Source organism: Panthera tigris, chromosome C2, assembly GCF_018350195.1.
Source record: "Panthera tigris isolate Pti1 chromosome C2, P.tigris_Pti1_mat1.1, whole genome shotgun sequence".
Lineage (NCBI taxonomy): Eukaryota > Metazoa > Chordata > Mammalia > Carnivora > Felidae > Panthera > Panthera tigris.
This window is the reverse complement of record NC_056668.1, coordinates 71,310,617-71,335,969: the sequence shown is the minus strand read 5'-3', so window position 1 is coordinate 71,335,969 and position 25,353 is coordinate 71,310,617. Positions and strand designations below refer to the sequence as shown.

The window sequence follows — 25,353 nt, the reverse complement described above, 5'->3', positions numbered from 1 at the left end:
TACTGAAATGTTAAATTCACGTGTAGTTTTCACGCGTCACGAAACATTTTTTTGATTTTTTTTTCGATCATTTAAAAATATAAAACCCGTTCACAAGACTTGCATAATGAAATGAAGGCTGGCCTTGCCCACAGGCCACAGTGAGAATGCCCTTTTTTTAGAGCCCTGCCGCCCAATAGCCTTATATCCTTGGATCTCTATGAACCTCAGGTTCCGCGTCAATTCCCTAAAATTGTAGCGCGGTGAATAAACGCTGACAAACTTCGAAGCGCTTTGCGATCCCCACAGGCTCCAACAGCCCTGCGCCAAAGCGAGGGTCGCCTTAGCTCAGCCAGTTTCCGCCCAGCAGGTGGTGCGCAGGCGCTGGGGAGGGCCGCCGGACCCGCAGAGAAGGGAGGGCCTCTCCGCTGGGAGCACGCAGCAGCGTTACGTCAGGGCCAAGGGCGGTGCTGTCGCCCTGGCGACGGTTTTGCAGCCCCGCGCCGCCACCAGCCAGGCCTTCATCTCGACACACTGGGCCAAGAAGCCCTAGCCATGACCTCGAAGACCGCGGCGTCCTTGTCTATAGGCATGGCCGATGGGTTGTTTGAGACCGAGAAGAACGCAGGGGAGTCCGAGAATACCTATATTTTGCGGCCCGTTTTCCAGCAAAGGCGGGTAACGGACGGGTTGTGGTGGGGGCGACCTGCGAGACTGCTAGGTCAGGCAGGCAGAGCCCGCCTGGAAGCCTCAGCGTCGGTAAAGGGCGCGGGGAGCGGCAAAGTGGGCGGGGCTGGGGGGGGGCAGGCTGGGGCAGAGAGGCGGGGCTGGAGAGGGAGGGGCGGGGCTGGAGAAGGAGAGGCGGGGCTGGAGAGGGCGAGGCGGAGCTGGGACTTAGAAGGTGTTAGGTTGGAGTACAGAGATGAGTCGACAGAGGAGGGAGGGGCTGGGTCTGGAGCCGCACGGGCAAGCCGGGGAGTGGGCGGGGAGGAAGGGCGGGAAGCTATTTTTCTTGAGCTTTCAGCGGCTACTGGCAGCTGAAGACCCGGTCTCCGGTTGCAGTGTTAGGGCGTCGGAAGCGCCTGAGGCTAGCGCAGTGGGAATGGTTGGCTCTAGGAGACCTGGGACGTGAGCAGAGGAAAGGAGATGGATGGAATAGAGAGAAGAGCAGTAAAGAGCCTTGCATAGAATACCATTCAGCCACACGCTTCCTGTGTGCAAACGTGTGCCAGAATACGCTTACTCCTTTGCAGGGTACGGGACCTGTATGTATATAAAGCCTTACCCAGATAGTATCCGGATGTTCTAGGCCCACCACCGCGATACTTTCCCAGAGTTGAAGTACACAGTCTAGTGCAGGGGAGAGTCTGCTAGGGCTGTAGACTCTATCACTCGCTTCATTTTCACAAGATGAGAAAATATATATACGTTAAAAAAAAAGCCCAGGTTGCTGATCAAATGCTTGGCAAATACTGAAAGCCAGGAACTTTGGTTATAATGTGATAAAAAATTTCATGCAGCATTTTTATGGTGGGTCGAATGGACATATAAAACTGTATGTTAAGTTATCTTGGTAGAAGTATCTAAATGCATCGATTGCCATTTGCCTGCATTTCTGTTGTAAAACGGAACAAAAGCAGAACAAGATTAACAAATATATATTGTGTGGGAATAATCCTATGAGATTATTTGTGACTTGTTTCAACAAAACTTTTAACATTTCACTGAGAATGAAAAAGGCTTCAGGAAAAGAACCAGATATGGTATGTTTATTAATAACAGGGAGACCCCTTTTTGAACGGATCAAGTCCTGGAAAGTTTGTCAGTGATTCTAAAGTTCATCTGTGAGAATAACCAGCAAGAGAGCAAAGAAAATAATGTTAAGAAGTAATAAGGGGCCACCAATACTACCAAATATTATTCCACATTATAAGCTCAAAACCTAAAACATTCTGGTCACTTGGACGTAATAGATAAATCAACTGATAGAATATATAGCCCAGAAAATGAACCTACTGCTGTAATCTATGATCAATACAATAAAAATGTTAATGGTATTGTTATGGTGGTGAAATTAGGGGAGATTTTTTTTTCTGTCTTCATTTATTCAGTAATCCATTACTCCAAAAAGTATTTATTTTCTATGTGCTGGGTGCCGTTCTGAAAAATGGGGATATAACAGTGAACAAAGCAGATAGAAATTTCTGCTCGCATGGAGTTTACGTTCTAGCTGGGTAGAAGGACAACAAACAAAATAAACACAGAAGTGAACTGTACAGTGTATGAGATAGTAATCAGTACTGGGAAGTGAGCTATGAAGTGATGTGATAGGAGGGCAATTTGAAGTTTTAGAGAAGGTGACTTTTGAAAAAAAGACTTGAAAGAAGTGAGGAGGTAGCTATGCATATAGAATGAGACTTGCACTTCAGGCAGAGGTTCACAGCAAGTGCAGAAGCACTGAGGTTGGCATGCCTGGTGTGATCAAAGAACATAGGGAAGGCCAGTGTGGCCAGAGTGGAGAGAACTAGTGGGAAAGGTAGTAAAAAACAAGGTCAGAGTTTGGTAGGGTAGACATATGGGACTGTACAAGTCATAGTTAGGATGCTGCTTTTACTCCGAGTGAGGTGGGAAATATCTGGGGTATCTTTGAATAGAGAAGTGCCATGATCTGACATATATTTTAACAGGACCGATCTAGTTGCTATGTTGAGAACAGGATCTGGGAGCAAACGCAGAGACAGAGAGACTTGTTAGGAGCCATTGTAATCCAGGCAGGAGGTAAAGGTACCAAGCTGGTGGCAGTGGATGGTGAGAGTGATTGAATTTCAGATTATTCTGAATGTAGAACTGCTTCAGATTTGCTTATGATTTAAGCAAGATTTGCTTATGAACCAGGATGTGTTTTGTGAGAGAGAAAGACGGCAAGACTGACATCAAGGTTTTTGGCCTGAACAAATGGAAGAATGGAGTTACCATTGACTGATACGATTCTGGGGAGGGGAGATGGTCAGAAGCTTGATGTCGGGGGCATCTGGGTGGCTCAGTCAGTTGAGTGTCCTCCTTCCGCTCAGGTCATGATTTCACAGTTTATGAGTTCAAGCCCCACATTGGGCTCTGTGCTGACAGCTCAGAGCCTGGAACCTGCTTCCGATTCTGTCTCCCCTTCTCTCTCTCTCTCTCTGCTCCTTCCCCGCTCATGCTCTCTCTCTCTCTCTCAGAAATAAACATTAAACAAATAAAAAAAAAAAACGCTTAATGTTGGATATATTAAATTTGAGTTGTCTGTTAGACATCCAGATGGAATATGTGTTGGAATGTGTGGTCTGAAGTTCAGGGGAAAGGTCTGGGCTGGAAGTATAAATCAGGAATATGACTTGTTTTCTTAATTTGCTTGTATCACTTTTTTAATAAAAAATATGAAAATGGAAGATTACATTGTTTTAGTGGCAAAGAGCTGGGGGCAGTTGGACTGTGAAGGTAAATTGGAGTTTTGGAGTTACCAATTAGTTGTTCAAACTGTTTCATTTAGGTTCAGACCCTCTGTGGTTAAAGACTGTATCCATGCCGTGCTTAAGGAGGAACTGGCAAATGCTGAATACTCTCCGGAAGAAATGCCTCAACTCACAAAACGTTTATCAGAAACCGTTAAAGATAAATTAAAAGGTAATTGTGATGGTAATTGGAAATGATATGTTCCCTTCAAACATTCAATTTTACCTATTTGTTTCCTTCCCCATCTTTAAACAAGGGTCATACACTGTGCATTCTTTTAAACACAAATTTCTCTTCAGTGTCTAGTCTTCTCAGTTATTTGGTAACTTTTATGCATGTGGGTTTTTGCAGATAATGGGAGAGCGTAAAGATGTAAAATAAAACATTGTAGGCAAGCACTGTCTGAGAAATTCCAGTATGGGAAAGACCAGAAGTTACAAGGGCTCCTTTCTTCCATCATTTTTGATTGTTTTTCTCACCAACATATCAGTTCCTTAGGCAGGCCTCTTAGGCAGGCGTTCATACCCTCACTGTCTGACCTCAGCCCATCTCTCCAGCTCAATCATTAACTAGTTGCCCTACTCAACTCTCCATTCCTGCTAAGCTCTACGTATACAGAGCACACCTTGTGCTTTTTCTCCCTGTTCCCTTGGTCTCTGTCTCTGTCTTTTTTTGTTAATAATGTTATACCATCTGAAAAGTCCTTTCTGTCTACCTTTTTAAAAATATAACATTTTGTGGAGGGAAGGAAATGTCTATGTAACAGTTATATTTCATTGTACTAACCTAGACAGTCTAGAAAAATACACATATGAATTTTTTTTTAAATTATATAAAATTCCATTACCCAAAGGTAGCTACTATTTAGTATTTTGGTGTATTTTCTTCTTTTTCTTAATTTTTTTCAGTTTTTAGAAATTAAAAAATATATAAAAGTACAAAGAAGAAAATAGAAATTCTGTGGATTTCTATCACTGCTGTTTGTATATTAGCATTTTTATTTCACTTTTTAAAAAAAGTTTTATTTATTTATTTTTGAGAGAGAGAGGGAGAGTGAGCATGTGTGCATGGGTGGGAGAGGGGCAGAGAGAGAGAGGGAAACAGAGAATCCCAAGCAGGCTCTGCGCTAATAACACAGAGCTCGATTCAGGGCTTAGACACACGACCATAAGATCATGACCTGAGCCAAAATCAAGAGTCAGATTCTTAACTGACTGAACCACCCAGACACCCCTTCACTTTTTAAAAAAGTTATTTATTTATTCATTTAAGTAATCTCTGTTCCCAACATGGAGCTTGAACTCATGACCTCAAAATCAAGAGTTGCATGCTGTACCAACTAAGCCAGCCAGGTGCCCCTTTATTTTCACTTTTTAATAAAAATTGACTGTTAAAATTATTATAAAAAAAGATACATGTCCATTATAAATAAAGTTAAATGTATAGAAAAATACATAAAATTAGAAAATCATCCCAAATGCCACCACCACATTAAATATCAATATTTAATGATAATCATTAATATCAGGTGAACATATCACACTCTTTTCTATGTATATATACAGATAAATAAATACTTTAACAACAGTAGGATACCTTAGACTTATTTCACATAGTGGTATAGTATTCATTTTCGCTCTCTCTCTCTCTTTTTGCATTTGTTCTATATTTAAATGAAATGATTGCTCACTATTTAGTCCTTTTATCATGCCATTTCCATTGCTGAGTTCTTTATTTTGGTTCAATTCTTACCTGATGAGATTTTGTTGTAAATTTTTTCGGGAAGGGCTCAGAAATGCTACATTCTCTGGGTTTTTTCATGTCTGACAATATCTGCCTTTTGCCTTTAAACCAGAATAGTTTTGGATGAATATAATATTTTGAGGTAATAACTTATTTTCTGAGAATCTTGTAGACTTGTTTTTCATTATCTTCTGGCATTGGATATTACCGAAGAGAAATCTAAGGCCACCTGATGTCCTCTGCTTAAAGAATCCCATCCTTAACCTTGATGCTCAATAGCTTTTTTAGAATATGGCTTGGTAGTGAAAATTTTATAGCTTTAAATCTGCAGATTTTATTTTTTCCATGTCAGGAAAATTTTCTTCTATCTCTGAAAACATTTCCTGTTGCATTTATTAGATTCTCTTCTTTAGGAAAATAAATACTGATATGTTGAATCTTCTTTATCTTCCATATCTATTAGCTTTTCTGTGCCATACTTTCTTGCCTTTCCTTTGATATTTACTTGTGATTATCTTAAGCCAGTTATTCAATTTTCATTTGTGTCTGTTCTGTCCTTTGCCACTTTTAATTTATTAGGCCTGCACTGATACTGTGTGAGGATTCAGTTTGTTTCTTCAGGCTGTGATCTTCCTTTCCATTTTTCTGCTGTTTATAATCTGATTAAGTTCATATTTTGTTGAATTTATGAGCTAATTTTGTTCTATACTGTGAATCATTTGTGAAGAACATGAGCAGGGCCTCCCCTGCCCCTCAGCAGAGAGAGACACAGAATTGGGAGCAGGCTCCAGGCTCTGTGCTGTCAGCAGAGAGCCCGACGCAGGGCTTGAACCCACGGACTGCGAGGTCATGACCTGAGCTGAAGTTGGACATCTAACCGACTGAATGAGCCACCCAGGTGCCCCCTTTTTTGTCTTTTAAACAGTGTGTTTCTTTCTTGTTATTCTTTTGTTTGTTTTTGCTGCTGCATCATTGCATATTGCCAGTTGGCTTCTTTCCATTTTACTCTGATGTGGTGTGGTTTTCAGATCTTTTCATTTGCTCTTTTCATAATTGCTTTGACATAATATAGGTGATTTTTTTTTGTACTCTCCCACTATATCTGAGATTATTTTATTTTTCCCTCAGAACTATGATTTAAGGGCTGTATATATAATATTCTAGCTGCGTGGGTATCAGAAAAGGAGGAAGAGAAATGAGTAGAGAAAAGAGGAAGTTCCATGGAACTGTCTGCAGTGTTTTGGGCTCTGTCTCCTAGATTTTGTTAAGTATCCTGAATTAGGGTTCATGTTTCACATGGGAGGAGACCTGTGGTCTTCAGATTGTTTGCCTAATTTACTATATAATCCTGGAGACTTTCATCAGAGTTGGCTCTGTTTCAACTTTGCCCATTTCTTTTCCTTTTTTTTCCCCCAACTGTTTCCACTAGTCTTTGGTTAGAAAAGAGCAGGGAGATAAAGATGCCCATTCAGTTTTCTTCTTTCCATTGGTGTTAGGGAGAATTTTCAGGATTTTGCTGCTTTAGCAGTATAGTTTTTGGGGAAGCAGCAGAGTTGTGCTAGGCCACACCATTATACTTCAGAATCTTATACTGTTATTTTCTTTTCTCCCTTACTGAACAGCTTACAGTTTTCTAAATATCCCATACTCTAGGGGTGCCTGCGTGGCTCAGTCAGTTAAGCGTCCAACTTTGGCTCAGGTCATGATCTCTCAGTTTGTGAGTTCAAGCACTGAGTCGGGCTCTGTGCTGACAGCTCAGAGCCTGGAGTCTGCTTTGGATTCTGTGTCTCCCTCTCTCTCTGCCTCTTCACCGCTCACACTTTGTCTCTCTCTCTCTCTCAAAAAGAAATAAACATTAAAATAAAATAAATATCCCATAGCTTATGCCTTTGCACATGATATTCCCTCTCCATAAAATGGAGAGACATTGTCTGTCTGGTAAATTCCCATTCGTCTTTCAACACTCAGCTTGTGTATCTCATCCTCCAAGAAGCCTTTTCTGGTCATCCCTTCCCCACTGTCCAAACAAAGGAAGGAGCTGCCAGCCCTGTGTTCCTAAAAGACATGCCATTCCTGTTTTGAGGACCTACCAGCACCTGTCTTAGAGTAGGAGAGAAACAAAGGGAGCTGCGATCTATTGAGAAACTAGTATGTATCAATACTGTTGTAGATGCTTTACATATTGTGAAAATTACTAAAGCAAAACCTCACTAAAATGTTGGAGTTGGGAGGCCAGGAGGGGGAGCTCTAATACCATACCGTTCCTTATCAGCCTATACTTTACTACCCTAGCAGCAGAAAGAAAGATTTTCTGCTTGCCTAGCAACAGACCAGCCAATGAGAGACCATTAAAATTCAGGCAATGAAAAGCCACTATACTTTCAACTCCCATTTACTCCAATGAACTTTTTGTTTATAACAGCTCTCCCAATGACCTCCTTTCCTCTACAAAAGAACTGACTTTTTTGTTCTCTGGACTTGCAAATGGTTTTGCTGTAGCTTTCATGTCCTGAATTGTAATTCTATGCCCTTCACGAATAGACTCATTTTTTTGCTGGTAAAATAACTGACAGTTTTGTTTTTAAGGTCAGTGTACTATATCTTATCTCATCTCACCTCACAGTGTACCCCCAGGGTAGGTAATAATATTTTTCATTTAACAGATGAGGAAGACTTAAGCCAAGAAGGTAAATAACTTGTCTAAGGTTACACACTTGGTAAGCTGACTTACTCACCAAGTAAAATTTGCCCTCTAGTCTCTCTGACTCCCAACTTATCAACCCACTCAGTCAGTGCTTATAGACTGAATGCCTATATCCATTTCTAGGCAAATATACCATCATATTTATCACTTTTATCACTTTTATTTATGCCTTTATCACTTTTACTTTATCACTTTTACTTATAGATAACCTTCTTATTTTTCTTTCTAGAAATGGGATTTGACCGATATAAAATGGTGGTGCAAGTAGTGATTGGAGAACAAAGAGGTGAAGGAGTATTGTGAGTAGTTGGTTTTTCCTTCTTGTTTTTATTCTTAAATGTTTATTAGGTATTCCTCCTCCTAACAATTCAGAAAGATTGTGTCTTTGTGAGAGTGAGAGGAAAAGGCAGCATTACAAAATGCAGCTGTGAACCAAAAAGATCCGGGTATTGAACAGTGGGGTTGACAAGTCTGGGTGAGCTCCGTGAGGTAACACTTTGTGTCGTATCTATAGGGTTTATGTTTATATGCTCCTAAAGAGAGTATGGGAACATGTATACATGTTTCTTCCTAAATTGCTTTTTGCCTGTTTTTTTTCCTATCATTCTCCTAAATTAATTTCTTTAACATTGTCTGAGACCTCTTTATTAGCATATCTGGTAACCCTTTCTTACCTCTTATTCTTGGCCTGGGCTTCTATTTCTTTCTTTCTTTTTTTTTTTAATGTTTATTTATTTTTGAAAGAGAGAGAGAGAGAGAGAGAGAGAGCGAGCATGAGCAGGGGAGGGGCAGAGAGAGAGGGAGACACAGAATCCAAAGCAGGCTCCAGGCTCTGAGCTGTCAGCACAGAGCCCGATGCGGGGCTCGAACTCACAGACCGTGAGATCATGACCTGAGCCGAAGTTGGATGCTCAACCTACTGAGCCACCCAGGCGCCCCTGAGCTTTTATTTCTTAAAATTCACTCTTTTTCTTTTTTTTTTTCTTTTTTTTGGCCCTGATGTCACTTAGCTAACTTGTTTCTCTTCTATTTTTCTAACTGATTATTGTCTTTCCTTCCCTGGTTCCTTTCTCCCCTACATCGCCAGCTGTGAGCTTTCTTCAAGGCTCACTTCTTGTTCTTGGGCTCTTCTCAATGCTTTTTCAATGAACTCATTCATTGTCATGACCTCAAACTGTCGTTCATGTATTAGTGAGTTCAAAATCTGTATTTCCTCTCTTTTCCTGTGCCCAAGTGTTAATCTCACATTTCCCTTGGTAAACAGTGCTTAGTATAGTATTTTATTAAAAAAAATTAAAATATTTGTTAAAGGGATTAAAAAAAAACCCTTGTATATATTATGAGTGAGAATTTTTACTATGGAATGTTGGATTTGGAAGGGACTATGGATATTTTCTACTGTCCACTCTCCTGAATTTATAGATGACATTTATGAGGATCACTATATTTTGCCCAAAATTATTTATCTGGCTGGTGTCAGATTAACTAACAGAGCCTAGCTTTCTGGCTCATGGTGCAGTACTCTTCACTGTGGTGTCCTCTACCATTTGGTCAAAAGGCTTCAGGAGAATTTCTCACCTCCAAGACATAAAGAAATACTTTACTAGTTTATCTCGCCAGTTTCAACTTGTTGTACAGGTGTAAATTTCTTCTCCCTTCTTCTCCTTTAGTCAACCTGACATTTTAATTTCTCTTTCACAGTATTACCAAGGTTCTGTTGACTCCGGCTTAAAACCTCGGAGTCCTCTTTTGTCTTGTTTAGCCGTTAGTCTCTCCTACTGTATGCACTGTAATCTGGATGCCAGGGTTACTTGGCAACCCCTTATCAGCATTTCCAGACTCTGATCTCTCTCCTCTGCATTTCATTTTGCAGCTAGAGCAGTCTTTCAGGAGTACACCTCATTTTCTTTCCATGAACTCTTTAGAGTTTATTTTAAACCCTGTCAGGTATAAACTCCTTGAACTGGTTGTGACTGACTTTGTTAAATGTGATAAGGCCAAATTCTAAAGCGTAGCATTCAAGGCCTCCCTCCCTCCTTTTTTAAAACCTTTATCATCTAAAATTTCAAACATATGCAGAAGTACAGGGACTAAGGAACTCCCATTTTTCTGTCATTTAGCTTCAACGTTTATAAGCCCATACAGATACTGTTTTATTTATCCCTCTGCCTACTCTCCCTGTCCCATCAGATTATTTTGAAGCAAATTCCAGTCATCATACCTTTCATTTGTAAATACAACAATATATGATATCTCTAAAATTTAAAGACCCTTTTTATTTTATTTATTTTTTTAAAATGTTTATTTATTTTGAGAGAGAGAGAGAGAGCGTGAGGGGCAGAGAGAGGGGGAGAGAGAGAATCTCAAGCAGTCTCTGCACTGTCAGCACAGAGCCCAGTGCGGGGCTCGAACCCACGAAGCATGAGATTATGACTTGAGCCAAAATCAAGAGTAGGATGCTTAACCCACTGAGCCACCCAGATGCCCTAAAGACCATTTTTAACATAATAAAATATCACATCTAAAATATTGCCAGTCCTGAATATTACAAAATATTCAGTTAGTGTTCAAATATCCCCAGTTGTCTCATATATAGTTGACTCTTGTGCACCATGTGGAGGTTAGTAGTGCCAACCCCTGCACAATCAAAAATAACTTTTTGTATATGCATATAACTTTGACTCCCCCAATACTTAACTAATAGCCTATTATTGATTGGAAGCCTTAATGATAACGTAAACAGTCGATTAACACATGTTTTATATAGGTATTATATACTGTATTCTTATAATAAAGTAAGCTAGAGAAAATAAAATGTTACTAACAAAATTATAAGAGAGAGAAAATACATTTACAGTACTGTACTGTACTGTATTTATTGAAAAAACATCTGCACATAAGTGGACCTGTGCATTTCAGCCCAGGTTGTTCAAGGGTCACTGTATACATATATGAATATGTATTTAAGTGTATGTATTTATGTATGTGTATTTTTTTTTTTTACAATTTGTTCAGATCAGGATTCAGATAAAGTTCACACATTGCATTTAGTTGATACATCTCTTTTTTTTTTTAATGTTTATTTTTGAGAGAGAGAGAGAGAGTGAGCATGAGCAGGGGAGGGCAGGGGCGGGGGTGGGGGGGAGAGACACAGAATCCAAAGCAGGCTCGGGGCTCTGAGCTGTCAGCACAAAGCCTGACTCAGGTTTCGAACTCATGGACTGCAAGATCATGACCTAAGCCAAAGTCAGAAGCTTAACCAACTGAGCCACTCAGGTGCCCCAAAACCCACCAAATTTGAATAAAGACATCATCCAATGAATTTGGACACAAAGTTTGCTTTGAATATTTCTTTGGGGGAGAGGACACCACACTTCTACTCAATTAAGAGTAACATTTTTAGTCTTGAGGTCTTTTTTTTTTTAATATATTTATCATGCCATGAATTCATAGCGAATGGGCTCCAGGAGCTCAGGCTCCGATCCATTGGTTCTCACAAAATGTGCATCTCTGGGTGGGGCAGGCTGGCACTTCAGTTGAACCCAAGTGCTTTTCTCCTTGGCTTCTTTCTTTTCCTGATCATTTTCCTTCACACAGTTCAGGAAGCTGTCTTGACTCTTTGAGTGCTTAATGCGCTCAATATGTACATGAATTCTCTTAGCAAGAATCTTGCCCTTGTTTGTTTACAACAATGCCAACAGCATGGTGGGTAACATTGTAGACTCTTCCAGTTTTGCCACAGTAACATTTGTGCCACATTCCTTTTTGAAAAGTTCCCATTCCCTTGATGTCCACAATATCACCTTTCTTGTAGATTGGCATGTATGTTGCCAAAGGAACAACTCCATGTTTTCTGAAAGGCCTAGAGAACATATAGCGAGTACCCCTCCTCCTTCCTTTTGTGTTGGTCATTTTGGCGAATTACTAGGAGGTTACTCCCTCTTTTATCTCATTTTCTCATTTTTTTTTTTATATTGCCATTTAATTGTTAAAGAAATTGGTTTGTTTTTCCCTGGAGAGTTACTTACTTTCTGGCATTTACTAATTGTACCTTATTTATTACTCAGTGTTCTAGCTCGGGCCATTGGCAGCTCTTTCGGTTGACTCCTGTGTCCCTTTGATACACCCTACTATTATTATGGGGTTTCTTGAGCACTTCTTTACTTACTGGCACTGTAAGCGGCTTCATCTTATTCATTCCCTGCACCAGCCCTAGAATTAGCCATTTGTCCAAGGAGCTCTGGTTCATTTTATGGAGAATAGCATTAGAAACTAACATCTGGGTGCTAAGTGTGGCCATTAACTTTTTAAGTATTGCTTCTGCTCTGTTTGCTTTCTCTTGTCCCTTTTGGACTCCAATTACCTGTGTATAGAGGGAGATCCTCTTTTTACTGTATTTCACATGTCTTTTATGCTCTTCTCTGAGTTTTTGTGTTTTCTCTCTGTACTTACTTTTGGATATTTTTTTCTTTTTTCTTTTTTGGGAGGGAGAGAGAGAGAGGGAGAGAGAGAAAACGTGTGTGCGTAGGTGCATGCATGAGTATGTGGGGGAAGGGCAGAGAGAGAGAATCCCAAGCAGGCTCTCCACTGTCGGATGAGGGGCTAGATCTCACAACTGTAAGATCATGACCTGAACCAAAATCAAGAGTCAGATGTTTAACTGACTGAGGCACCCAGGTGCCCTGCTTTTGGATATTTTTCTGTTGACCTGTCTTTCAGTTAATGTGTTCTCTTTTCTGTTGTATCTAATCTGATATTCAACTCACTGACTGAATTCCTTTTTTTTTTTTTTCTCAGTGTTTAATTATTTTTGAGAGAGAGACAGAGTGCAAGCAGGGGAGGGGCAGAGAGAGAGAGGGAGACACAGAATCTGAAGTAGGCTCCAGGCTCTGAGCTGTCAGCACAGAGCCTGATGTGGGGCTTGAACCCACGAACCGTGATGTCATGACTTGAGCTGACCTTGAACAGTTAACTGACTGAGCCACCCAAGTGCCCCTGACTGAATTCTTTTTTTTTTTTTTTAATGTTTATTTTTGAGACAGAGAGAGACAGGGCATGATTGGGGGAGGGGCAGAGAGAGAGGGAGACACAGAATCCAAAGCAAGCTCCAGGCTCTGATATATCAGCACAGAGCCCAAAGCGGGGCTCGAACTCACAAACAGAAAGATCATGACCTGAGCCGAGGTTGGACGCTTAACCGACTGAGCCATCCAGGTGCCTTGCCCCTGACTGAATTCTTAATGTCAGTTATTATATTTTTTAGGTCTAGAATATCCATTTTAATTCTTTTTTATAGATTCCAATTCTCTAGTGAAATTATTATTATTTTTTAATACTACACGAGCATTATTTGCACATTCTGTGAAAGAGATTTCTGAATCTGTCACAAGGGCAGAAGGGGCCTTGCTCTCACTCCTGTTACTAAAATGTAAATTAATATAATTGCTGATCAAACTTACACACTATTGGCAAATAATTTCTAGCCCCTATTTTAGTTATTGTGATCATCAGCGGGGAAGAAACCTTTTCCTAAGACACTCAGCTGTGAAGGGCAGGCAGTGTTGGAACCCCCCTCCGTGATACTGCACCACTCTGGAAAATATGCCTTCAGGCTCCTTCCCGTCACTCAAGGCAGCAGCAAATCCTTCCTGTCACCACACTGTCAGCGCAGAGCCTGACACAGGGCTTGACATGGGGCTTGACCCCATGAACTGTGAGATCCTGACCTGAGTCAAAATCAAGAGTCAGATACTTAACCAACTGAGCGCCTCAACTGTCCAACTCTTGCTTTTGGCTCAGGTCATGATCTCCCCGTCATGAGATCAAGCTCTGCATTGGGCTCCGTGCTGGGTGTGGAGCCTGCTTAAGAGTCAGTGTCTCCCTTTCTCTCTGCCTCCCCCCACCTTCAAAACTAAATAAATAAACGTTAAAAAAAAGTCTTTTGTTCATAGGTAACTAGATCTGCAAGTGCTTTCCTGGTGAACTACACCTGGCACTGAATTAAATTGACAATGAATGCTGGTACTTTAAGCTGCATTCCTGGGAGGCAGCTGCAATTTGATTCATCTCGAGTGTACTCATGTTCCTCTTTGCAGTTCAGTGCATTTCACAAATGCCCTGGTCACAGCTCTGACTGCCAGCCAGTAGCACCATGCATTCCAGCACCTCTCTGGTAGTGGTCAGTGAGGCCAATGAAATTATTTTTTTTTTATCCAGTTCTTCATCCTTCCTTTCTCCTCCCTTTTTACATTTTGGTCATAGCAGTTATTTTAAAGTCACTGTCTGCTTACTCCAGTATCTGGATCATGTGTGATTCTGTTTCCGTTGATTTTTTTTTTCTTGGTAATCCTTCATGTGGCTGTGTTAGCATGCCTAGTTTAAATCCTGGACATTGTGTCAAAAAATTATAGAACCTCCAGATAATATTATTTTCTTCCAGAGAGGGTTTACTCTTTTCCTTTTTCATTCAGATAGACTATGGACTGCTTACCTTAATCCAGCCAGGTACTAACCAGAGTTGAGGTTGGGTTGCATTTTTGATGAGGCTCCCTCTGCCTTTAGTTCACCCTTCTTTCTTGAAGAAGCCGTCCAGATGGGACCCCACCCCCATCAGGTACTGACTTCTTTACTTGTCTCCTCAGCATAAAACTATTCTTTACTTCAAAAGTTTTTGCCTTAGTGTACTAGCTTCCTATTGCTGCTGTAAAATATTATCACAGGTGCCTGGTTGACTGACTTGGAAGAGTGTGCGACTCTTGATCTCGGGGTTGTGAGTTCGAGCCCCATGTTGGGTGTAGAAATTACTAAAATAAATAAATAAATCAATAAATACACAAACTGAAAAAAATTACCACAAACCCAGAAATACCATGAAATACCATAATTTCATCGACCACTTACTACTGTGCATTTAAGTTGTTTGCATTATTTATTTATTTTTCAAAATTTTATTTATTTTTTAACTAATCTCTACATGTAACATGGGGCTCGAACCCCCAACCCCAACAGCAATAGTCATATGCTCTACTGAATGAGTCAGCCAGGCAGCCCATAGTTGTTTCCATTTTTTAAAAAATGTTTATTTTGAGAGAGAGAGAGAGTGCATGAGCACGGGAGAGGAGCAGAAGGAGAGAGAATCCCAATCAGATTCCATGCTCAGCACAGAGCCTGACGTGGGGCTTGATTTCATGAACTGTGAGATCATGACCTGAGCTGAAATCAAGAGTTGGATGCTTAACTACTGAGCTACCCAGGCACCCCTGTTTCCATTTTTTTAATTGGCTTTTATTTTGCCTAACATTCTTTCTTACTCAAGATTTGGGTAGAGGAGAATGGCCAATTTGAGAATTCAGAGGTAGCATAGCAATTCTGTAGAGACAATACAGACAATACTGGGTGTAGAAGTAGTTAGAAGATTGAGTTCTAGTTCAGAGTTTGTCCTTTTCTGGAACTCTACAAAATGATCAGGTTGGATTAAATAATCTATTGGTCCTTTCTAGACCTACTTTTTAATATTATTTTGCAGGATTGAGCTCATTTCAGTCATAATTCTTAGGTATTAATTTCCTCTTAAAGTTCCACAAAAATATCTTGGCTGAAGTAATCTATAACAGAGCTTCCCACCCAGAACACCAAGGACTTAAAAGTATTGACCCCTTAAGCTTTCAGGCAGCCAGAGTCTGAGGCTGTGAGAGCCCATGGGCTGTCACCTCCAGTGACATCTATGATTCCTGTCCCTCTTGGTTTATCCAGTATGTTCTGCTGTATACAAATAGGATTTTCTGCGTGCCAACCTGTGAAAGGGTTTGGAAACACTGATCTACAAGAATGTATCAAGGAAAACTTTTGCTCATGGCAAATATATGCAAGTCAGATCCTTGTTTATAATTCTTCATTCTCTGACTTTTCAGCATGGCTGCTCGCTGTTTCTGGGATGCTGACACTGACAACTATATTCATGATGTTTTCATGAATGTAAGTCCATTTGGAAGCCTTTCTGTCCTTTCCAAGGACATGTGGATATTCCAAATCCAATTAATATTATTAAGATATGAGGACACGTCAGTTTTAGATGTTTGTCTTAAACTACTGGATGAGATGATTTTACTGTTCCTTTACTATGTTACTAAAGCAGGAGAAACCTAATGTGCTGCTAATAGGCCAGGAGATTTGTAGCTGTGCTGATGACATAACTCTTCATAAGTGTGATTTTGAGAATATCAGATTATTTATTCAGTGCTAACAGACATATAGCACTTGGCTAACTACAAAGAAGAAGTGCTAGGGATAAAATGATGAATAAGACAGGCATGGTTTCTGCTTGTAGAGAGCTTATAAACCAGTGGGAGGTCAGACAATACTCACATTAACAAATAATTAATTTAAAACTTTAGTTTTCAGTTATTACTTAATAAAGATGACCAGGATCTGCTTTTAGAGTGCAAGATTGGTGGGATAGATGTCTACGAATCATTTTTAAAAATAAATAAAAATAATTTTTCGGAGCCTGGTTTACGGTGCTGACTTAGTCTGCTATATCTTTAGTCCGGTTTGTTGAGTCAAGTGTATATTTAGGTCTCATTTTCAGAGCTTATTTTGTTTATTTGGGGGGAGATCCCAGGAAGCACTGATAGAGGATGAGGACATGAGACAGGAGAGAGAAAAGTACATGTTATTGCACCTATAATTGCTGTGGATAACTGGACTGGGTCTCAGGAGAACTCTGGGCGGCACTGTAGAACAGTGGCCAAAGTGGGATCCGCAGACCAGTGCTAGTCCTTGTCCTGTTTCCAGGTCCTTCATGAAACAAGTACATAAATAGAGTGTAAGAGTTTAGAAAGTCTTACAGAAATTTGACAAAGCAATTTGTATTGATTAAATCTAATAATAAAATGTTTAGGCTGTATTTTGTATGTTTCTTTTTTCATTTCATTTTCGTGCTTATTAATTTTTATTGTATTTTACAGAAGCATCAGTCCATAAGGGCCCGAAAAATTAAAGCAAAAACAAATTTCTCACCACAGATAGCACTGTTGTAGAACACAGTTCATAGTTATTCTACCCAAGGAGGCAAGAACTGAGCTAACCAAAGAATTTTGCTTTGGTTAGTAATCAGATACTTGAGTTTAGATTGTTTTTCTGCCAGTAGTACTAGGCTGGAGGAGAGATTTGTTGGTCAGGAGTTGCTGAGGCAGGTGGATCTCCTGTAATCATTACCTAAAAGCTGTTTTAACAAGTTTAACTGGGATTTGGAAAACATTTTGTGATTCCAAGTTAAAGATGGATAAATGAATTTTATCAGTTAAGAATAGACACCCAGAAACCATTTGCCCTTATCCAGAATTTATGACAAGGTGCTGTTATTTTTATCTGTGATGTTATAATATAGTTATGCATTTACTCCAAGAAACTCAAGGTATTTCATACATTGTTTATTTCTGTGATAAATCAGGGAAAATGGGAATACTTATAAATACAAATTACATAAAGTTTATTAGTCTGCATTTTACTTCTACCTTCAAAAAATCTAATTCTTTACCCATCCTACCCTTTGAGCAAGCAATTTTGTAGTTACCCTGAGGCAAGCAAGTTTATGGCTCTAATCTGGAAACCCTTTGTCTATTGAAGAAGAAAAAACCTTCATGATTGAAAATTGGCAAAGATCTGAGATGATGTTAATTTCAGTTGCCTATGCTACCTTAGCCCTTCATTAGTACTAATGTTCTGGATTTGTGTGTTTTCTGTTTTGCTTGCTTTTTAGGACAGTTTATTCTGTGTTGTAGCGGCATTCGGCTGTTTCTACTATTGAATCTTTGAAAAGTTGGATAAAGATAATGACCATGAAGAAATATGAACTTTTTTATACTGTTAAATATATCAACAAAATAAAGATAATTTGGCAGTTTGGCAACTGAGTCTGAGTTTTAGGCTTTATATTTTCATGTTTTGATTTTTGTTGTAATATGTTCTCACTGTATTTGCAAAGTGGGGAGAATCCATATTTCAGTTGTTCAAACATTGTACCAAATTGTAAATATTTGGGTATATTTTCTACCAGTGTTTTTTATATTTGCAGGATTAAAAAAATCATATATTCAATTTTGCACCCTGATTTTTCACTTCTAGTGTCATGTGCAGGGTTCATGTCATTTTATTTGCATTGTTGTGATTTTGATGAGCATAATTTAATAGCTGCACTTAGTCTGTTAGGTTATACATTGGTTATTTTTGCCATTTCCTTTGTAAGGGACTGATTATAATTTTTTACTATTATAAATAACATTGAAATGAATTTATTTGTGCATCAAGTTTTTTTCATACATTTTGAATTATTGTCTTTATCTCTCATCCAGTATTTTTGCTTAGCTATTGCGACTCTACACCTTACACAGCTTATTAGGTTAAACACACATTGATTTTTTTCCAGGGTTTGCCCACAGTGTCAGCGACATTGTCCAAGTTCTGTATGAAATTAGCCCTTCTTTAAGACTCTGAGATTATTGTTACTACCCACACTCCCACTGTCTTTGTGGTGATGTTCCGCTTGTAATTACTTAAAAAAAATTTTTTTTAAGTTTATTTATTTTTGAGAGACAGAGTGTGAGTGGGGGAGGGGTAGAGGGAGAGAGAGGGAGACACAGAATCTGAAGCAGGCTCCAGGCTCTGAGCTGTCAGCGCAGAGCCTCACATGGGGCTCAAACCCACGAACTGTGAGATCATGACCTGAGCTGAAGTTGGACGCTTAACCGACTGAGCCACCCAGGCGCCCCTACTTTTTTCTTTTTAATGTTACTTTTGAGAGAGAGTGTGAGTGCAGTGAGACAGAGAATCCAAAGCGGCTCCGTGCTGACAGTTTACAGCCCCATCCCAGACTCAACTCAGGAGCTGGGGGATCAAGACCTGATGGTTGGACGCTCAACGGACTAAACCACCCAGGCGCCCCCATCCTTGTAGTTCCTGATGTCTTTTCCAGCTAGCAGTCAGTCCTTATTTGGAGCACCTTAGTCTGTAGGCCATGTTCAAATAACTAATTGAAATTCAAAAGGGAAAGGGTTACAGTTAATCCTCTTTCTCCCTGGAGGCTCCTCAGCAGAGGCATAAGTATCTACCCACTTCTCAGCCACTTTCAAGTCAAGCATGTAGACAAAAAATAATAAATACATCAAAAAGTTCTTTTACATTCTTCTCTCATGACATTGGGTATATGCTTGCCTTACATCTGTGGAATCAAAAGGGACCCCTCCAAAGGTTCATTCTAGCAAAGGAAAACGTTTTTCTTCACCAGATACCCTCCTACATGTGATTTCCTACCAGCTGGCCTCCCTTGAATCCGCTCCTGCTCAACTAGCCCTCGGGTGATTCCTACTGATCATTTTTCCGTGAGCCAACCTGGGTCAGAAATAACAGGAGGAAAACCAGCTTTGGGACCAGCTACAGGTTACTACAGGACTTGATTGCCGGACACGAATTCTCCCTACAAGACCGAGTAGGGCAAAGGTGGTGCCGTGTTGTAGCAGTCGCCCAGGGGTCTCCGGTGGAAGGCGTCACGGCCATCTGCCCTGCACCAGACGCTGGAGACAGAGCAGACAGGTCCTCCCCGGAGGAACCTGGCCCGGAGCGGGGCGAAAGGGAAGCCGTCGGCTTAACGCATCTTGACTGACTGCCAAGAAGCAGGCGCGACAGTTCACAGTCGTATCTCCTCGCGAGGAGGCGTCTTTACCGCAAACTGCAGTTCCGCATGGAACCTGACCCTTAGTCACTTCGTCTCTAGCGTCTGGAGTTTCCGGCTCAGCCACTCCACCCCAAGGGCCTCCGTGGAGGCGGAACTACTGTGTCAGGGGTCGTGGTTTTCAGGGAAGTGTCGCGGTCGGATTGACAAGAGGGCGGGCAGTAGGCGGGACTTCCGGCCCGCTGTTCCGTCAGCTGCCTTTCCCGGGCGTCTCCCCGCAACCTCCTCAACTTCCCTTGTCCGTGACGCGGCGCCTGGGAGAAATCCGACGGGACGGGGGCCGCGGGGAGCGTGACCTCACCACTGCAGGTGAGGACCCGGTGTGTGCATATCCTTGCGGCTGTCTTTGAGAGAACAGACTGTGCGGCTAGGACCGCGAGGAGACTGACTGAAAGAGGAGTGGGTCAGTGACAGCGAAGGGAGTGTAAGGAGGGGCTGTGGAGGCTACTGTGACCCAGAGGGGCAGTGACAGCGAGGGGACTGTGACCGAGATGTAGCTGCTTGCGAGGAGCGTGCGACCCAGAGGCAGTGAATGCGAAGGGACTCTGACCTCGGAGAGCGCGAGGCAGAAGCTGCGAAGGGACTACGAATGAGAAAGTATGAGGCAATGACTTGGAGGAGACTCTGGTCGATGGATAGTGACTGTGAGGGGACTCTGATCTAAGGGAACTGAAGGAACGGCTGCAGGGGGATCGACCAGCAGTTACTTTGAGGGGCTGGCTTGGACAGCAGTGTGGGCTCAGTGACTGGACATGGTACTGTAGGGTTATGTCTGGGCACTGGGTGTGGTTGGGTGGTCATGACTGGGCAGAGAAGGTGTTTAGTGTAAAGAACACTGGTCTGGGACTTATCAGGCCCGAGTTTAATTTTATGGACAACCATCTTGTGGCTGGGAAACGTAACCTCAGGACTGAGCTACAGTTTCTTCATCAGTGAATGGGAAGTTTGGACTAGATTAATATTTCCCGGACTGTGGATTCCATCCTATTATTGGGTTGTGAAGTCCATTTAGTGGATAGCACCTGAATTTAAAACAAAATGGAATACAATAGAAATTTTCAGTGTGTTCACATAGTGAGGGTAAGTATTGTTTCATGAAACTTGTTTCAGTTATCCGTGTATGAGATTATGATGTCAAATGGATTTCATATATCTTAAAATGTATGAAATGTAGTAAAAATGTTGGACCAGGTTATTTCTGACTTTTCTTTCAGGCCTAAAATGCCATGATTCTATGTTTAGGAGACTGTTTGGATGTGCAAAGACTGGCTCTGGCTGGGGCATAGGCTCCATCAGATTGACTTAACGGGCAAAGGCTTCCCAAATATAAGTGAGATGACCGGTTATGATGGAGGACTGAAACTCACAATCTCAGTTGGGAGAACTAGAACTCACATTTTGCAATAGAGACAGTGGTATTTACAGAGACAGTGAGGATACAGGGGTTTGTGATAGGAAAAACTGCTAGAAATAGACATTGAGAAAGAGGAAGCTTTGAGGAGGGTAGGAACAAGGTTTAGGAAGGGAATTGAAGACAGAGACAGAAAACATTCTGCCAAGAATAAAATGGGAGTAGGGAGATATGGCCTTCAGGGCCCTTTTCAATCTTGACATTTAGTGATTCTGTAAGTACCGAGAATTGCTGGTAAAAAGATATTAGTTGAGAATGGTATTGGTCCAGTAATCAATGGTAAACAGATGGTGACCATGATGGGGAAGAAAGGATGATGCTTAGAAAGTCAACGGTGGTGACTGGAATACCATACCAGAGAGGCTTTGATATATTTAGCTGTCCAGCTCAGTGATTTGTGCACTGGAGGCCAAGACTGGCATACTGGAAATGATACCATGCTGTGGGTAACGTTTTAGCTGCTGTTTTTATTCCTGCTGATCCCATTTGTGAGGGTGGCTGGTGATGCAGATGAAATGAACTAAAGTGAATTTCACTACCCCCTCTCTACAAACCTTTGTAGAAGGTGCTACTGATTGTACCACCTGGTGGTTTTTTAAGAAATCTAATAGAAGAAACTTGAGGTAATTTTACTTTATCTGACACTGCATTTATCTGATAACCTAATAGTCACCCCCACTTCCTATACATGTACACTTTGTGATACAGGAAGGGAGTTCAGAAAGATTCTTGAGTGGTAGTGAGTTGTGAATAATGCCTTTGTTTAGCTAAAAAATGGCTAGTTACACCTTTTTCTAAAACATTAGATGTTTATTTGGCTTACATTCTACATAACTAAAAGGAACTACTCAAGAATTTCTTTCTGTAACCAAATATGGTTGGCTGAGCAGCACAGGTTTGAGCTGCGTGGGTCCATGTACACGTGGATATTTTTTCGATTAATGCAATGCTGTCAATGTATTTTTCCTTCCTTATGATTTTCTTAATAAAATTTTGTTTTCTCTAGTTTATTGTAAGAATACAGTATATAATACATATAACATACAAAATGTGTTAATCAACTGTTTATGTTATTGGTAAGGCTTCCAGTCAACAGTAGGCTATTAGTAGTCAAGTTTTGGAGAAGTCAGAAGTTATATATAGATTCTCAACATGTGTGTGTTGGGGGGCGGTGCCCCTCATCTCTGTGTTGTTCAAGGGTCAGTTTTATATGCTTCAAGGTAACTGACTTAGAAGAGAAGACATTTAGGCCTGGGGACTGCACTACTGCCTCTGGGGTCCTTTGTGTTTGTTGAATGAAAGGATTCTTTTTGACCGGCCTGTTTTGCAAATTCCCTTCAAAAACCAGTATTATGTCCTGATTGATAAGGAATGAACTTTATTCTTTTCTTAGCCTATGGTTTCTCTTCCAATAAACAGTTGAGGTTTTATTTTTCTCGGGGACCTTCTCGTTGGATATGTGATCCCTTAGGGAAAATAATCTAGTCAGAGCCTTGGATTCAGAAATCCCAGGTTACTTTATCTGATGTTAACACTGACTCACTCTGTGAGTATGGGAAGAATTGTTTGCTTTTTCTTGTTTCAGCTTTTCTAACTATGGCAGAGGTTGCTATTCGTCTGCTTAAACAATCCTTTAATAATCTGAAACATACGCACACTTAACAAATCTTGTATACAATCTCATGGCATTTGTAAACCACCTGACCCCATTCATGATTCCCCTATAGAACTGTCTAATCTCCAGGTTAGACATCATTACCCTAGGGAGCTGAATAATTTTTCTGTGTTATAAATGCTGATAAGAATTAATTTATAAAATATAGAGAAAGCAAGAATAATAATTTGCTATTGTTAATGACGAGTAATGACAAAAATATCTAGTAATAATTGTAATTTTATGCTTTTCACGTATTTGCATAACTCTGATCTGAAGTCAGATTTTTTGGCGCTTCTACTAATAGAGAACTCCCTCTTCTACAATTGAGTCAGTAAATTCAGGGACTATACATTTTTACAACTCTATTTTGCAGTATGTGCCAAAGCTCCACTCCAGCAGGGGGGAAAAAAAAAGAACTGTGAGTCTCTAACAAATATTTGGCATTGGGTTAGGTTTGTTTACATGCATCATCTCATTAACATAAATAATTGCATTGCTTGTATTTTACTATTTGCAAACAAGATTAGTAGATAGCTATATAGCTGGCTTTTTTTGGTTTTTGTTTTGTCTTTTTATCCCTTTTTTGGATAACTCTCTTGTTAAAAGTTAGATTGGTTTGAAGCTTTCTATATTTGTACTAGAGTGATTGCCAATGAGCTAGGGGAACCCCTGGCTGTTAGATCACATTCACAACTATTTGCAAACCAGCTGTGAAGTGAAGGCTGGTAAAAAAAAAAAAATAGTGACATATGGTCTTTGCTGTATGCTAGAGAACAAATGGTATGTGTAGCACTTAACAGAAAGCAGGTAGTTTTTGGGTTTTTTTTTAGGTGGTTTTTCTTATCTAAAGGGAATTACCTTAGATGTGATTATCCTTGTTTATTTTCTGGCCCTAAAGTAGAAGTCTTTTTTTTTTTTTTTAGAGTAGAAATCTTAAATCATTTTGTGCCATGGACGCCTTTGGCAGTATGGTGAAGCTTTGTGTATTCCCTTTTGGAATAATATTTTTATGTGCAAAAAACAAAATATAATTATAAAGGAAACTGTTGAAATATAGTTATCAAAATGTTTTTAATATGTGTGATACAATGCTATATATGCTTTTTATTAACATAGTAAATGTTTACTATCAATGGATCTTATAACCATAATAACTTTATTTTTTTTAAGTTTATATATTTTGAGAGAGAGAAAACATGAGTGGGGGAAGGACAGAGAGAAGGAGAGACAGAGAATCCCAAGTAGACTCTGCGTGGTCAGCACCGAGCCAGATGCGGGACTCAAACTCACAAACCCATAAGATCATGATCTGAGCCTAAGACGCTTAACGAATTGAACCACCCAGGTGGCCCTAACCATAATTACTTTAAAATGATCATATGTTTAAACAATATTTGAAGATATTTGTAATAAGTATAATGTCTAAATATATCTAAGATTTCAATTGGTAACAAAGTCTACTGTTATGTTGTGGCTTATGTTCATAACTGAAGGAAGTGGTGAATTTGCCAGAGGTTAGTAAAAGTGAAGATATGATTTTTTTTTTTTTTTTTGGTCCAACCCAGACTCCCTGAATCTATTGTAGACCCTGCCTTAGAGATATAAATTCTGTAACTCACTCTAGGAAGAGCAGAATCTAAATACAGTGTTTACTTACTGAATCTTGTAGTGGAAAAGTGGTGGAGCAAAATCGTTCAACCGTAAGAATTATTACAAGTGTTCCTTGTGGTTTTTAGTATAATCTCTTTCCAAAAAAGTTCTATTATACGGCCACGTGCAAATATAAGCTTTATTTTGTTCCATGGAGAACCCAGGGTCTGGCACAGAGTAAGTACCCACTCAATGTCTGTTGAAAAAAAGGTTTCTCTGAAGAAATTAAAGAGAAGAGATCAAGTTCAAAGATAAGATATTAGATGTGGCAATTTACAAGCTTCAGATATTGAGGCATAGCATTGAGCTCTGGTTTAAAACCAATCTGTCAGTGTAGGTTATGTTGTGACATTTACTTTTTCATTTGGCATTTCCTACATCAGGCATACTTAAGACTTATTCTATATAGTGTAGTAGTACATACAGGTCAGTGATATAAACTGCAGTAATCCTGTATCAGAAAGTTATAGTACAATTTCTTGAAATAATCATATTCCTAGCACTAACTTCTACTTTACAGCTGTTTGGATAATCTAGGTAGGATTTTCTTCCAAATTACTGATAAAACTGGCTCCGTCTTCATTTAGGATAAGAGTTGGATTTTTTTTTTTTTTGGGGGTAAAGGACCAGATAGTAAATATTAGGCTTTATAGGTCATACAGTGTCTGTTGCAACTACTCATCTCTGCAGTTGTAGCACAAAAGCAGCATAGACAGTACATCAGTGAATGGGTGTGGTTGTGTTCCAATAAAACTTTAGTTACAAAAGCAGGCAGTGGGCCATTTCTGGCCTGTGGGCTGTTTTTTGTTAATTCCTGATCTAGGAGGTCTGCTGGTTCTTGAATCCAATTCCTCCTCCCCACTATGGGTTAGACATACCCTCTCTCTAACTTCAAAGGCCTTTATATAAGCGATGACATGACTGCATTCTTCGGAAAGGCCTGAATGTACAGCAGATGAAGTGATTAATGCCAAGAGTATTAGATGCAC

At 40.2% G+C, this 25,353-nt stretch overlaps 2 protein-coding genes and 1 pseudogene across 5 annotated transcripts in view; 2 read left to right on the top strand and 1 right to left on the bottom strand.

Moving 5' to 3' along the window:
- Window positions 1-392: 392 nt before the first annotated feature.
- On the top strand, window positions 393-17,828 carry DYNLT2B (dynein light chain Tctex-type 2B). The gene is made up of 5 exons (XM_007090950.3): window positions 393-653; window positions 3,509-3,642; window positions 8,148-8,217; window positions 15,829-15,892; window positions 17,679-17,828. The coding sequence occupies exons 1-5, from the start codon at window positions 535-537 to the stop codon at window positions 17,724-17,726; spliced, it is 435 nt and encodes a 144-aa protein (XP_007091012.1). The 5' UTR covers window positions 393-534; the 3' UTR covers window positions 17,727-17,828.
- Window positions 11,353-11,833, bottom strand: LOC107180453 (annotated as a pseudogene).
- A 1,975-nt stretch (window positions 17,829-19,803) lies between the features above and the next one.
- PCYT1A (phosphate cytidylyltransferase 1A, choline) overlaps window positions 19,804-25,353 on the top strand; it is a 47,252-nt gene continuing 41,702 nt past the window's right edge. Inside the window, exon 1 of one of the 4 annotated variants that reach the window (XM_007090947.3) lies at window positions 19,804-19,955. The gene's annotated coding sequence lies outside the window, so the exon portion shown is untranslated. The other 3 variants (XM_042998621.1, XM_042998623.1, XM_042998622.1) reach the window with 3 other exon arrangements.

Excerpts from the sequence above, each read along its gene's own strand:
- DYNLT2B (XM_007090950.3), top strand. The coding sequence starts at position 535 with ATGACCTCGAAGACCGCGGCGTCCTTGTCTATAGGCATGGCCGATGGG. Across the intron at positions 3,643-8,147 it reads CGTTAAAGATAAATTAAAAG|AAATGGGATTTGACCGATAT; the intron begins GTAATTGTGATG and ends TTTTCTTTCTAG. Across the intron at positions 8,218-15,828 it reads CAAAGAGGTGAAGGAGTATT|CATGGCTGCTCGCTGTTTCT; the intron begins GTGAGTAGTTGG and ends CTGACTTTTCAG.